The sequence below is a fragment of the Saccoglossus kowalevskii genome, chromosome 16 (assembly GCF_978046115.1).
Source record: "Saccoglossus kowalevskii chromosome 16, keSacKowa6.1, whole genome shotgun sequence".
Taxonomy (NCBI): Eukaryota; Metazoa; Hemichordata; class Enteropneusta; family Harrimaniidae; genus Saccoglossus; species Saccoglossus kowalevskii.
This window is the reverse complement of record NC_140656.1, coordinates 1069883-1086076: the sequence shown is the minus strand read 5'-3', so window position 1 is coordinate 1086076 and position 16194 is coordinate 1069883. Positions and strand designations below refer to the sequence as shown.

Here is a 16194-nt window from a genome sequence, read left to right as displayed (position 1 = left end):
ATATTTGACATCACAGTTCACCTTCCCCCCATATTGGACACCACAGTTCACCATCCCCACATATTTGACATCACAGTTCACCTTCCCCACATATTTGACATCACAGTTTACCTTCCTCACATGATATTTGACATCACAGTTCACCCTCCCCACATATTTGACATCACAGTTCACCCTCCCCACCTATTTGACATCACAGTTCATCTTCCTCACATAATATTTGACATCACAGTTCACCTTCCTCACATGATATTTGACATCACAGTTCACCTTCCTCACATGATATTTTACATCACAGTTCACCTTCCTCACATGATATTTGACATCACAGTTCACCTTCCTCACATGATATTTGACATCACAGTTCCCCCTCCCCACATATTTGACATCACAGTTCACCTTCCTCACATATTATTTGACATCACAGTTCACCTTCCTCACATGATATTTGACATCACAGTTCACCCTCCCCACATATTTGACATCACATTTCACCTTCCTCACATATTTGACATCACAGTTCACCTTCCTCACATATTTGACATCACAGTTCACCTTCCTCACATGATATTTGACATCACAGTTCACCCTTCCCACATATTTGACATCACAGTTCACCTTCCCCACATATTTGACATCACAGTTCACCTTCACCACATATTTGACATCACAGTTCACCTTCCTCACCTATTTAACATCACATTTCACCTTCTCCTTATATTTGACATCACAGTTCGCCTTCCTCACATGATATTTGACATCACAGTTCACCTTCCTCACATGATATTTGACATCACATCTCACCTTCCTCACATGATATTTGACATCACAGTTCACCCTCCCCACATATTTGACATCACATTTCACCCTCCCTACATATTTGACATCACATTTCACCTTCCTCACATATTTGACATCACAGTTCACCTTCCTCACATGATATTTGACATCACAGTTCACCTTCCTCACATGATATTTGACATCACAGTTCACCTTCCTCACATGATATTTGACATCACAGTTCACCCTCCCCACATATTTGACATCAAAGTTCACCTTCCTCACATGATATTGACATCACATTTCACCTTCACCACATGATATTTGACATCACAGTTCACCCTCCCTACATATTTGACATCAAATTTCACCTTCCTCACATGATATTTGACATCACAGTTCACTTTCCTCACATGATATTTTACATCTCAGTTCACCTTCCTCACATATTTGACATCACATTTCACGATCCTCACATATTTGACATCACAGTTCACCCTTCCCACATATTTGACATCACAGTTCACCTTCACCACATAGTTGACATCACAGTTCACCTTCCTCACATGATATTGACATCACAGTTCACCTTCCTCACATGGTATTTGACATCACAGTTCACCCTCCCCACATATTTGACATCACAGTTCACCTTCCTCACATGATATTTGACATCACAGTTCACCCTCCCCACATATTTGACATCACAGTTCACCCTCCCCACATGATATTTGACATAACAGTTCACCTTCCCCACATATTTGACATCACATTTCACCTTCCTCACATATTTGACATCACAGTTCACCTTCTTCACATATTTGACATCACAGTTCACCTTCCTCACATGATATTTGACATCACAGTTCACCCTTCCAACATATCTGACATCACAGTTCACCTTCCCCACATATTTGACATCACAGTTCACCTTCCTCACATATTTGACATCACAGTTCACCTTCCTCACATGATATTTGACATCACAGTTCACCCTTCCCACATATTTGACATCACAGTTCACCTTCCCCCCATATTGGACACCACAGTTCACCATCCCCACATATTTGACATCACAGTTCACTTTCCCCACATATTTGACATCACAGTTCACCTTCCTCACATGATATTTGACATCACAGTTCACCCTCCCCACATATTTGACATCACAGTTCACCCTCCCCACCTATTTGACATCACAGTTCATCTTCCTCACATAATATTTGACATCACAGTTCACCTTCCTCACATGATATTTGACATCACAGTTCACCTTCCTCACATGATATTTGACATCACAGTTCACCTTCCTCACATGATATTTTACATCACAGTTCACCTTCCTCACATGATATTTGACATCACAGTTCCCCCTCCCCACATATTTGACATCACAGTTCACCTTCCTCACATAATATTTGACATCACAGTTCACCTTCCTCACATGATATTTGACATCACAGTTCACCCTCCCCACATATTTGACATCACATTTCACCTTCCTCACATATTTGACATCACAGTTCACCTTCCTCACATATTTGACATCACAGTTCACCTTCCTCACATGATATTTGACATCACAGTTCACCCTTCCCACATATTTGACATCACAGTTCACCTTCCCCACATATTTGACATCACAGTTCACCTTCACCACATATTTGACATCACAGTTCACCTTCCTCACCTATTTAACATCACATTTCACCTTCTCCTTATATTTGACATCACAGTTCGCCTTCCTCACATGATATTTGACATCACAGTTCACCTTCCTCACATGATATTTGACATCACATCTCACCTTCCTCACATGATATTTGACATCACAGTTCACCCTCCCCACATATTTGACATCACATTTCACCCTCCCTACATATTTGACATCACATTTCACCTTCCTCACATATTTGACATCACAGTTCACCTTCCTCACATGATATTTGACATCACAGTTCACCTTCCTCACATGATATTTGACATCACAGTTCACCTTCCTCACATGATATTTGACATCACAGTTCACCCTCCCCACATATTTGACATCACAGTTCACCTTCCTCACATGATATTTGACATCACAGTTCACCCTCCCCACATATTTGACATCACAGTTCACCCTCCCTACATATTTGACATCACAGTTCACCTTCCCCACATGATATTTGACATCACAGTTCACCTTCCCCACATGATATTTGACATCACAGTTCACCTTCCCCACATGATATTTGACATCACATTTCACCTTCACCACCACATATTTGACATCAGATCAGATTCCTACCTCATGATGTTTGATACTACTGTCTGTCTCTAATCCAACAGCATTTGATACATCATATATGTAAATATTTCCATTATTATCACCGGCAGCAATGACTCCACTTTCTGAAATAACCAAAAATTATAAGCATGTATACTTGTTACTGCACTAAGTTTTTTTTAGTGCAAAGCAGCATTTTTGGTGACTGAAGTTAATACTGTCATGTGTGATGTTGTTGTTGTAGTTGTTGTGCATGCATGTAATCTCCTAATACTGCATATTTAGAAGGCAGGTCAGACTATACAGGAATTGAACTCATAATTTGATGATCGTACCATTGCTCACTTTTTTAAAAGTTAAAGGTTATAGAATCATCAATTACCATCTATTTTTGTGATATCAAACCCAGAATGTGTTTTAAGTAAACTAACCTTTTCTGCAGGCAAGATAGAGATATATCTCCTTAATATGAAGCCACTCTAAAGAATGTAATATCTTGACATCTCTTCTCTTGAATGCATTGCTATGGCAACAATTACTTTCTGTGTCTTTGACACCCCATATATGAATACGGTCATCTGATTCATAACTGTCATCTTTTTCAACACAGTACTTTGTTACTAGAAAATACAATTTGGACTAATATGCTAGAACTCTACTCTGGTGAGCATGCGCTGGGCAAACTTTGAGATATGAAGAAATATTGTCACCATATCATCAATATGAAAACAAACTTTAAGATAAAAAGCAAATGTACATGACATTTTTTTAACCTTGTATTTCTTTTCCAATTATCTGTATCATTACAATTGGCATGTATTCCTATAATGATGACAATTATTGTTATGATCACAGATGTCGTTTTCAATGATAAACAAATGCATGTATGACATGTTGTAAAATGTAGGCATGAGTCTTGATTGCAATCAGTCAAAGTATTTCAGAAAATAAGGTTTTGAAAGTTTGATTTTAATCTGTTTTACGCTTGGAGAACAAAATAATGCTATTGCAGTTTAATCATTATATTGTAACAGTTGTTTATATAGCTAAAACCTATGAAAAAATAATGCAGAAATGATATAATAGTGATAACCCTGACAAAATCAGGTACACCACACGATATTGCACAAGTCACTCCATACATGTCATGAATTATGGAATACCTTGTGGCATAGTCACCTCTGATCTCTTGCTCAAATGTATATCAGTCAGCCATCTTGAATGAGATAGTTGAACACATGGACATATATATGTGTTCCATGCTGAATGTGTGATGTGTCTGATCTTTGCATGTTTCAAATGATAAAAGAGGTAAAAGAGAAACTTGGTAAAATGAAAGTGATGAAGGAAATCCGTATTATACCGGATTCTGCCTTAAATTAGCCCATCCGAAAAATAGCCCTGGGCAGTTTCACGGCTGGAGGGCACTTATTTGGGGTTCACAATTTCAAAAAAAAAAATCATCAAATATTTTTTGGAGACTTGTATTTTCATTGGAAAATCCTACTACGCCGACTTTCAACGCCGGTAGTTGGGCCACCCAAGATTATTGCAGAAGCTAATCTAAAATTTGATACATTTTTTTCTTGCTGAATTAAAAAGTAGACTGCCTAAAATTTCAATACAATGTCACTCAGTGCCATTTTTCTCCAAAAAAATCACATTAACGAACCTGGTACGTCAAATACATTTTTTTATATTTTATTGGTAACGAAATTATATATTTTAAACGAAGTTTCAAATAAAAACGAACACAACTGCATTGCGTAGTAGCAAATTATCATGGTTGCGCAATCCTGTCATGCTGTCTTTCGCAATTGTTGAAAGTTACTCAGTAGTGATTATAATAACGCACAAAAAATAAATTCGTTGAATTGTTATGAATGCAAATAAAATTCAATTTAGTTTCATCATAAGCAATTTATTCCGGTCGCATATAAACTCTTGCATGAGATGACCTAATATGTCAAATCACTAATTAACCAATCAAAATGCTGGATGATGCCAATGTGTTACCATAGCTCATTCAAATATGTTATTGAACGCAACGTGGAAGAGATTTGCCGATGTTGTATTATGATCTTTTGACTTGGATTTTGATGGGGAAATGGCATGATTTTTTCTTCAAATCTAAAAATAGTTGTTTTCAAAAGATAAACTGAGCATTAGAAGAATAATTTAACATTGTTTACAGTGATAACAGCTCATTGTCAAAACGAAGCTTACCCAATCACGCTAGTCACAATAAACATGCTCTTGAATAAAAACTTAAATACTCGGTAAACTATTTTAGGCTTCAGGGAAGATTGAAAAACGACGGCAAAATATTTAAAAAAAAACTTTAAAAACTGCAGAAAAATCGCCCTGGGCAGAATCCGGTACAATAAACACAAAACGATAACAAACATTGGCGTGAATGGCCATAATCCGCACTTGTGACTTTTAGTTGGCCCAGAACATAGCTTTCATGTAAAATTTTTACACTATGTTTGTCAGTTTGTCAACAAAAGACATGACATGTCATGTCATAGCCCCCGCTCAGAAAAAAATTTAAAAACTTATATTGAACTTAGTTTGTGTCAGAGTGAATTAATTCATTACGAGCTGTATTAAAATTCTGTTATTAAATGTTCAGAATTGATGTGTTACAATTTTAGGGGGTGGGGTAAAAATTTATTCATTTGGCTTTTCTGAGACAATTTATAACTTGTTAAACATATAATGCGATGTGCACTTGTAAACAATTATTACCTGTCCCTGTACCAACTTTGAACAAAACTGTATGACACATATCTGAGAAAAACCTGTTAACAGCTAGAAAAAGCTTGTTTTTTTTAGATTTTTGAGGGAAAAATGGCCTCCAAGTCGTACAACTTTATCCAATCAAACAGGTCATGAATGACACTGAAAGTTGCAACATATAATTTGTCCAGTTTTTGGCATGGATGTAAATTGGCAAACACGATTTCTATGGCATTCTCAGCAAGAACACCAGAGAGCAACAAACAAGTACAACAGGTAAAATGACATGCAAGTATGCAAATCAGATCTGCAAATATGTTGAAGAGTCAGTGTTGTGTCTGTTTGGATAAACTTCCTTGTACAACTGTATTCCTAATACAAGAACACTGTCAATCACAGAACTGTTCCAGCGAAAAACTTTTGATATTTTAGTCAGTAACAGGGCAAAGATACCGTTTGTCATACATGTACAAGTACTAGCACCAGATGAGGAACTGAGAAACTGCAATGATCCTTGGTGTACATTACCTGTGTCAACAACTTTACTTCCCGTGTACTTCATGTACAGATCTACATGTAGTTTGTGGCCCTGAATTAGTTTCAATATCTCTAAATAAGGACAAGAGTACTTCTCATATGACAATGATACAAATAAAGTGCAAGAATCCAGAAAAATATTATCAAGTTTTTATTATCATACATTAATATTAACAAATTGTGTGAAATTGAACTTTTATGTACAGAGAAACACATATTTATGCTTTGGTTGACAGCACTTCTCAAAAAAAAAAAAAGACGACCTGCAAAACTTTATACAATTGTCAGACATGCAGCGAATAGTATGCTTTTGTAATATATGCAGTTTCAGTGGCTTTGCTTTCCGAGAAAAAAATTCTGGCTCTGCACCTGAAAAAAACAAAAAAACATTTAGTCAAAAGTAAGCAGAGGTTGTAGCATATATGCTCCCATTAGCTGTTAAATTTAATTAAAAAAGATATTTGTGTACTGTCTTTTCAGTACGAAAACATATTACTTAATATATTTATACCAGCCAGAAAGAAATTGCAAGTTTTCACTGAGCAATTAGGAATATACATGGACAACAATTGATGCATGTCTAGCAATATACTGTTTGAAAGGCTGCATGATGTAATGAAATAGCAACCAATCACTACTCGAGTCTGACTGGCTGGTAAACTGCACAATACATACAAAAATGTATGCAGATGATATATGAGCAGCTCCACCAAATATAAAAATATTCTTTCCATAGTTATGACTCTAATGTGAATGTGATTTTCCACTCCTTAGCAATAGTAGTTAGAGTATTGTATTGTACTGTATCGTACAAGTTTATTGTGATTCTATATGTGTTTGTAATATTGTTTAGCTTTATTTAGCATTCTGTTTAGTTGGTTAACTTTACTGTATCTTAATGTAGTTTATTTTAATGTTGAATAAAAATTAAACGAGTCACTGTATAGTGGTGACGTATTGCGCGAAATTGTTGCAAGGACAATACTTTTCTGGATTTGCGTGTCGTCGTGCGTCGATAAAAATGCATGGAATGGTCGGCAGTATCGATCAAGTTCGTCTAGTGCGACATTCGTGGCTGGCGACAAGATGCCGTATAAACGTTTAAATAGACGTCAATGAGGAGTGGAAGGCCATAATTTAGTCATGGCATGTTGGAAAATTACAGTCAATCAAAAAAACTTCACATGACAACAAAAAATATTCACTATATTTATTATGCATTATTTTTTTGTTGGTAGCAAATGATCACGGTACGGTAGCTTACTTGTTTTCGAAGTGTTGTAATTGTTGATTAGTACTCAGTAGTGATTATATTAACGCCATGTTATCCATGCCCATGACGCGTGTTTATTGACCAGATAGGTCAAGTCGCTAATCAACCAATCAAAATGCTGGATGGTGCCCATATGCTCAAATTACCATAAAGTATTTAAATATGACAGTTCAGCGACCTCATGGTGAAAGCAACACGAAAGACCAGATTTACCGATGTTTTAGTGCGATCTTTTGGCTTCGTTTCTCATGGGGAAAAAGGCATGATTTTTTTAATCGGATTTAGAAAAATAAATAAACGTACCGTCCCAAATAAAAATGTGCCGGGTGGAATTTTTCTGTGGAAAAAATAAACGTACCGGTACGTTTATATTGGGACATTTAGCGTTGTGGGCAAGCTCTCCTGAGTAGCGACATATTTTTAACTTCGCCTATTGCGTGATCAGTGGATTACGTAAATAAACCAACACTTTCAATGAGTACATGCCGACCCAACTAAACTTGTTTATGGCTGTTTATGAACAGCGAGGACGCATCTCATAGAACAATAGCTGTGGAAATCATAAACAAATGTAAACGTTGCGGAAATCAAGCATGGCGATAATGATTTTGAGCGAGGCAGAGTCTGGCAAGCGTCTCAGAGGGGCTTAGACATATTACGAAACGACCCCAAAACGAGCCCAAAACGAGCCAAACGATCCAAAAAAAACGAGCCAAAATGACAACAAATCGTCAAACTGTCCAATTACCGCGATATTATTGCGACAGCCTTTTTAATGAGCACATCGGCCGATGAGGGCGCTGTTCTCATCAAGCCGCATCAAAATATTTGTATCTTCTGATTTCATTAAGTCAATGAACTTAGTAAAATTAGGTGGATTATAAAATAAATACGGTAAGTACTTGTCTCTGAAATTTGCAAAAAATGTACAGACTAAAAGAAAATGATATTCATTTTCAATTTGGTTCAAGTCACAGAGAGTACAAACTTTCCGTTTTTCCTTGGTTAGCTTCAATAAGCAAACAATGGGCTGAGCAACGGAATCTTGATATTTTAAATAGCTTCTATGTTTAAAGATATTAACTGAAAATATATAATGCTCGGGTGTAATTGTAGTTTTGAATTCTCTGTAAGTTTCTAATTTATTCATTGTACATATGTCCCCAACCCATTCACGATGCAAGAAATATTTGAATCGTTCGCAAAAAACATCCATAAATATATTGATATTTTTAACCTCCTGGGCATGCCACGTTTCATCTAAGTTACATAGAAATAACAAGTTTTTCACTTCAGCTACCTATGTTTTCTTTGAGCTGAACCCTGACTCTTCTATGTTATACAACATATTGTAACATTTGCGTGGATACCTGGAAGGTGGCATATTGGCCAATTTCGCCCAGTATTTCACACACCGCTTTGCTGTATAAAAGTAAATGGATATCTCCCACAATCACCCAAAACACTATTATTCGGAGCTCTGTTTGAAATGCCTAGAAATCGTCTGCATGCATAATACTGGACTCGCTCTAAAGTGTCATATTTCCTAAAACCCCATATCTCTGCCGCGTATGTTAATATTGGCAAGACCATTAAATCGACAATTTTGAAAAAAGTTTTATAGGGCAGGGGATCTATTTGTCTTGTATTTTTTTGAGATGGCAATAAATTGTTTTTTTTTTTTGCTTGTTGGGCCAAAACGTTGTCTTTTCTATGTTTACTACTATTTTCCACTTTTCGCAATATAAATTCAGTTTATTAAATAAACGTTGCAACCGTACTATTGAATCAGAGAACATTGTTACATCATCCGCGAATAATAAGCAAAATAATTCCGTATCATGCGGGGAAAGTCGAATCCCATGTTGTTCCGTTGTTTCCAGTTCAGTTACCAACTCGTTGATAAAAAAGGAGAATAAAAAGGGGCTCAATATACAGCCTTGGCGAACACCAATTGGGCACTCAAAATAATCTGTAAAACATTATAATACCGTACATACTTGTCACAATTTTGAACATTTTACCACTTATTCCCCCTTTTAATAAGGTATACCAAAGTCTTTGTCTCTCTACTCTGTCGAAGGCCTTCGAAAAGTCTACAAAGGCACAGTAGAATTTATCCCGTTTTTTTGTTTCTGGACAATAGACTGAAGAACAAACACATTGTCAAAAGTGGAATAACCATGTTTAAATCCCGCATGTGCCTCGTCTACCTTTCGAAAGGCCTCCGCCCAGAAATAAAGCCGTTTATTTAAGATGAATGTAAAAAAAATTCCCAAAACATTGAGTAACGAAATCGGCCTGTAGTTTCCTGGGTCGTCTGAATCTCCTTTCGTGTGAATGGGTACAACAATTGTCCTAGCCCTATCATGTGGAAAATTACCAGAGTCAAAGATATTATTAAAAATAATGTTTAGGTAAGGGGTTAGAATATTTATTTATGCCTTGAAATACGCCCCAATAAGACCGTCCGGTCCTGCTGTTTTCCCGTTTTTCCATTTTTTAAGGAATTTATGCTTTGGCAAATCTCTTCCTCCGTAATAATCCCATTTAAAAGGTCCCAGTCTATTTCCATATTTGTGTCGAGCAGAAAAACATATGCTACATCGATCATATTTTCTATATCCTTTGCTAAAGGGAAATCTTCTACATTTGAACAGGGGAAGAAAGTACTGAAGTATTCAGGCCACTGGTCGGATGAAATTGACAAGGTCAATCTAACCCGACCAGTGGAATAATTAATGCGTTTTAGAGAAGACCAAAATGACTTGAAAGTGACACATTCAATATCTGATCTTAGACAATTTATATATTCAGATTTCTTTGTACGGCATTTAATCTTATAACTGTTACATTTTGCTCGATAGTCTTGCAAGTCAGTGATGTCGTTTGTATTGCGGAATTTTCTCAATGCTTTGTACACCTGTTTTTTACATCCTCTACAATCCGCGTCAAACCGTGTTTTGGGGGCATAATTGAAAAGTTGTCGACTTTGGGAAATAAATTAGAGGATAATATTACATTATCGACAGTACTGGTTCCATTTGTGGTAATACATGTAAACTCACCAATACGAGCATCATTCCCCACCCTCCCATTTAGAATATGTACATTAAATAAACAGCACAGGGACAAAAGTCATCGCCCAAAGTTGTTTACAATATTATCTTTTGCAAAGCGGGGAGTATTAAAATACAGTACAGGCATTGAAGTCCCCGCTTGAAATTAATTCCACATCCCCCAAATTGGAAACAATATCTAACAAACTGTTTTCTAATAATTCAATCCCATTATAAGCGTCAATTATGTCATATATCGTAGCATTTTGTGGTGGAATATACGCATTACAATATAAAATACCTTTTCCAATATTGAATAATTCCTTTTTGAGAAAAAAAATAAACAATCTGGCAAGTCATTTTTAATACGTTTTACATAATTTACCAAATTCTTTTTGATAAGAGTAATTACTTCACCAGCAAACCAGCGACAATAATTAAAAACAATAAAACTTGATGAGAATTGCTCATCGTACTCTGACCAAGTTTCTGATAATGAAATTATATCATATGACATAATAAACTGAACAAAATCATCCATTGATTATTGTTCTACTGATAATGTATTTCTTTCTTATTTCTGGTATCAGAGTATCCCAGAATTCGCATAATGTCAAGGAATATATATTTAGATTTAGTGAAGCCATATGGTCATTCAACCCCAAAGTCAATCAACCACCCTTCCGTATGAGAGTACTGGTAGTATATTCACTATGATAATGGGCACGACAGATCTAGATAACAATTTGGTATTATGAATGGCAAATAATATTATAAATAAGAACAAAAAATCAACAGAAAAAAATCCATCTCTGGGTTTAGAAGTTATGCACAGAAAAGCCTGCAAATTTATTATGCAAAGTAAGTAATTAATATGCTTCTGGAATTATCTGAAATTATCAACCCGGTATTCCTCGACGTTCTGTGATTCCGTTATTTCTACTCACTGGCGGATCCAGAAATTCGGTGAGAAGAGAGGGCGCTCCTATTGACGTGGCCGAAGGTGGACTAGGTTTGTCAATTCATTTGTCATTTTTTTGCGGGCTGAAGGTGGGAAGGCGCCTTGCGTGACTCCCCATAACTCCGCTAGTGCTACGAATACGATTTCGTAATCGTCGTAAACCCTATATCAAATGAATATACGCTGTGCTCATAATCCCATGTCCGGCCATATGCTTACTTACTTGTATTGTCGCCGAGGACCGAACAAGACAAAACGCATAAAGGAACGTCAACAAGAATGACATAATGGTAGGGTAACATTGCTCGTTGTAATCGAAGAAAAGAAACGAAACGAAACGGAATGATACACATAGAGACAATTAATCTGTAATCAGAGAAAATGGATTTTAAATGCAAAATATTTACAAAATATAGTTTGCCGAAAATAACAATATTTTACGCAGTAAGTGGTTCGTGTCGCTTACATAATCGCTTAATTACGGAATTCTGTAATCAGGGAAACAAGGGTTCTACACGTACAATATTCACAACTGTCGGACGAAATCCGACCAGTATAGCACCTTTCAGTCGTGCATATAACGACATAAAACATTTGTCGAAAATTGTCCGATTATCTGTAAGCGTTGACCGTATATACAACAAAAAGTTCACAAAAGGTGTGATCATTCATGCCATCTTAATCAACATTGGAAATAATATTGTCTCTTAATTTGAAACCGTCGGATACATACTTTGATGAACTCAGAGGTACAAACGAGTCACGAGAGTTTAAAAGTGAAATAACTGTTATTTTTTATGGGTATTTGTAATAGTAAGGGGAGAGAAAATTTCTCTCAAATGTTTGTATAAGTTCAAATCAAATAAGTGGTTCTCAAAATATAAAATTATTTGCGGGGAAAATGGTAAATTATTATGCAAATTTGACAATTAGTATGATTTAGTGGCACAACAATATTATCAGAACTTGCATTTGTCCCATGCTGTCTGCACAAAATGTCATCCGAATCAATACTTAAAATGAAAATCATGAGACAGGTTCTTGGTTTTAGAGTGGACATGATGCGAAATTCATATTACACGCATTTAGGCTGACAAGGACAGATGATTTGTTTAACATGTAAATCAGTAAAAATACCTTATTAAAATTAAGACCAACAATTAGTCTTATTGTGGTATCTTAAAGATAAACCAACAAATGAATAAATTTATTGACTAGCAACTTAGTTGTCAAACTTTGTATGTTTGTTGTTGTTATTTATTTATTATTTATAAATTATGTTTTTTTTATAATAATATTTATTTCTAGTAAATATTTATTTATTTGCTTATTTATCATTATTTACTATTATTGTTCATCAATATTATGTATGTGTTTATTATTAATCATTGTTTATTCAGATATTTATGTAATATTTATGTTTGGTTTTCGGGACAGCGGCAATCCAGATGATAACAGCGCCCCCATCGGTCGATGTGCTCCTTAAAATGGCTGGCGCAATAATATCGCGGTAATCTTTTTTTGACGATTTGTTGTGGTCGTTTTGGCTTGTTTTTTGGTCGTTTGGCTCGTTTTTGGCTCGTTTGGCTCGTTTTTGGGTCGTTTGGCTCGTTTTTGGGTCGTTTGGCTCGTTTTTGGGTCGTTTCGTAATATGTCTAAGCCCGTCGCAGAGCAGCATTGCGCCGACACCACCACGACGTTTGAATCCCGGTGAGAGCACTGCAAACCTCTTAAGTCACGAGGTAAACTTTCAATTTACACAATACATAATCAGTTCCTACAACCATAATAAAAAGGCAGTTTTTCTGGCGAAACTCTCGCCAGGTTAGCAATAGTTTCCCACGATCACCAAACCCGAGACACAAACGATAATACAAAGTGTATAAATACCATAACAAGCACAGTTTCTTACCTTTGAAATTGACGAGACACAATTTTGTCCATAGAAGCGCAAATAAAGATACAATTCCGGGATACAATATCCTCACAAAATTGACTGATTTCCACCGAGACGAGAACTGCGTAAGCGTCATCAAAACTCGGATCAAACTCGGGTAATTTCGGGAAAAGTCGGATTTTGAAGGAAAAATGTTAAAAATCAAGGAAAAACACAGTGAAACTTTGAAGAATTGAAAAAATAACTTGATGTGCACAATAGCACCATCAATTTCTGTCTCTGTACCAACTCTGAACTGAATTGGATCACACATGTGTGAGAAAAAGCTGGTAACATGAAAATGTGCACACACATTGCACAGACACGACCCAAATTAATACCCCCCGCCTGGATCGCAGATCCGGCGGGGGCTAACTAAGACCATACAATGCACTTTGTGACATCACGACAGATGCATACTGTGCATTATAGTATAGCGAAATGAAAAATCATTTACTGAAAATGTTTTTTTTGTTTTGTCCACAATGTGAAAAAGCTATGAAATCTATGCACCAACAGAACAAAAAAAAATTGTGACCCTGTTTTAGTGAAGATGAAATCTCCCTATTTGGTCTTATTTTTCGTAAGAAAAAGTAAAATAAAAGTATTTCACTGTAAGAAGCTGCCAAGTTGTCGAAATGCTTGTGAGATAAGGATGAACAACTGTATGTTTTGTCTTTTTTTTTTATCTCCTCATAGCATGCTTAAAGCGTTTCACCTTGTCTGCTGTATGCAGTTTGCAAGCCAAGTTGATCGTGCTTGAGGTAAGTAACCAGGGAGCCGGGACAGGGAGTTACACACCGTCACAATGTACTGAAGCATGTAGCTACTCCTTTGCATATATCATCAACAGTGACTTGTCAATCAAAGTGCAATTTAAACAAACTTTTGGGACTTTTAACCACGGTTGCTGTAGTTCCCAGTTTTAAAATTTATTTTCTGAGCATGTTTCAACATTGACAGAGGTCTGATATTTTAACAGTCTCTAGCCACGGTTGTCTGGGTAAGCAAAAAAAAATCACTCAAAGTGTACATGAACCTGCATCTATATGTTTAAAACTAAAACAGTAATTTCCCCTCCTATAGTAGATATATCACTTACCCAAGAAGTCATCTTGAAGTAAAGCTAATCCATCAACAAAAACATTATCTCCAGGTTGACATGCTGGTAACACATATTCTGTAGTGATAGGTCTGTGTGAGGAAAATATGATAAGGCCATTATGCCCTGTCTCACACACCCTGCTACTTTATGCTACAATCTCACTACAAATGAGAATTTTAATACCGGGATAACATACAAATTTACATTACATACATGCATCTTGAAGACCACAGTGATTCCTTTCTTGAAGTCTTACCTCTTTTTTTTATTGCATTTACCACCTATTTTCCAAGAATATATGCCATCTACGCATGCCCCAATCAATTTGTCCTGTTCAGGTAACACTACCATGTTTAGTATAGTAGAATATGCTTCAAAGCTAAGTATTTTTCTGAAAATTAAAAGAAACATTATTGATACAGCTATAATTGGATTACCTAGTACAGTAGAATAAGTTGACCTGAATGCAAATCAGGCATATCTCACCCCTGAACATTATTATGTTATGTTAGCCTCTTTATGTGCATAAAGAGTAGAATCTGTGATAGTGTATTTGACAAATATATAGGTAGAATACAAAGAAAAAACAAAATGTCTGCCAGTCTGTCAATCATTAACAAAACAAATCAATGTGTTTATGTATTACTTCATAACTCGTATTTGTGCCAAATTTGAACAAAACTAGTCTATGCATGTCAGACAGATGACAATAGAAATTTGCATAATTGCACAGGTGCACACGTGGACTGATGGAACCCAAGAGTCTGTTGAAAAAAAGCTAGCAGATATTTGTTATGCAAATTAGAGAGAGAAAAAACGAGATTCTGATCACATTCTCATTGTTAGTTCTTTAATTTGCATTTATGGATATTCTTGCAATAATCTTGGTCATTTCTAGTGATAGATTTACATAATGGAAATTGTGAAATGGAAGCATAACAACCACCTTCTTATTATTTGTTTAAAAAAAAAGAAAAGAACTGTAAATCTTCGCTAAAGCTGCTCACTGCTAAAATGGCATATTGCTAAGGGTACTATTAAAGCAAATAACATTGCTTTGGTAATGCCACTCGTAAGAATCAAATATTTAATAAAAAGTCTTGATGTATAATGTGTATATACATACTTTGAATGACACTTGTATTCTGGCAATTTTGGAATACCAATATCCCATAATACGATTACATCTCTGGAGCCACCTATAGACAAAACAATATAACCAAATTGTTATTATGTCACATGATCAACATATGCTTAATGGTTGTCACAAGGTGTGAACACAGTGTGAACAAGCTATAAACAAGGTATGAACAAGGCTTAGACAATGTATGAACTAGGTGTGAACAAGGTGTGAACAAGGTATAAATTAGGCGTGAACAAGGTATGAACAAGGTATGCACAAAGTATGAACAAGGTAAGCACAAAGTATTAACAAGGTATGCACAAAGTATGAACAAGGTATGCACAAAGTATTAACAAGGTATGCACAAGGTATGAACAAGGTATGCACAAGGTATGAACAATGTATGCAC

At 36.0% G+C, this 16194-nt stretch overlaps 1 protein-coding gene across 2 annotated transcripts in view; it reads right to left on the bottom strand.

Moving 5' to 3' along the window:
* Positions 1 to 16194, bottom strand: part of LOC102801994 (leucine-rich repeat and WD repeat-containing protein 1-like) — a 53438-nt gene that overhangs the window by 9732 nt on the left and 27512 nt on the right. Inside the window, exons 8-12 of one of the 2 annotated variants that reach the window (XM_085491566.1) lie at positions 15789 to 15861; positions 14919 to 15053; positions 14660 to 14751; positions 3481 to 3669; positions 3071 to 3174 (exon numbers count right to left, since the gene is read on the bottom strand). In XM_085491566.1, the coding sequence (XP_085347692.1) occupies positions 3071 to 3174; positions 3481 to 3669; positions 14660 to 14751; positions 14919 to 15053; positions 15789 to 15861 (593 nt within the window). Of the gene's footprint in view, positions 1 to 3070; positions 3175 to 3480; positions 3670 to 6466; positions 6698 to 14659; positions 14752 to 14918; positions 15054 to 15788; positions 15862 to 16194 lie in introns of those variants that run through there. The other variant, XM_085491567.1, reaches the window with a different exon arrangement.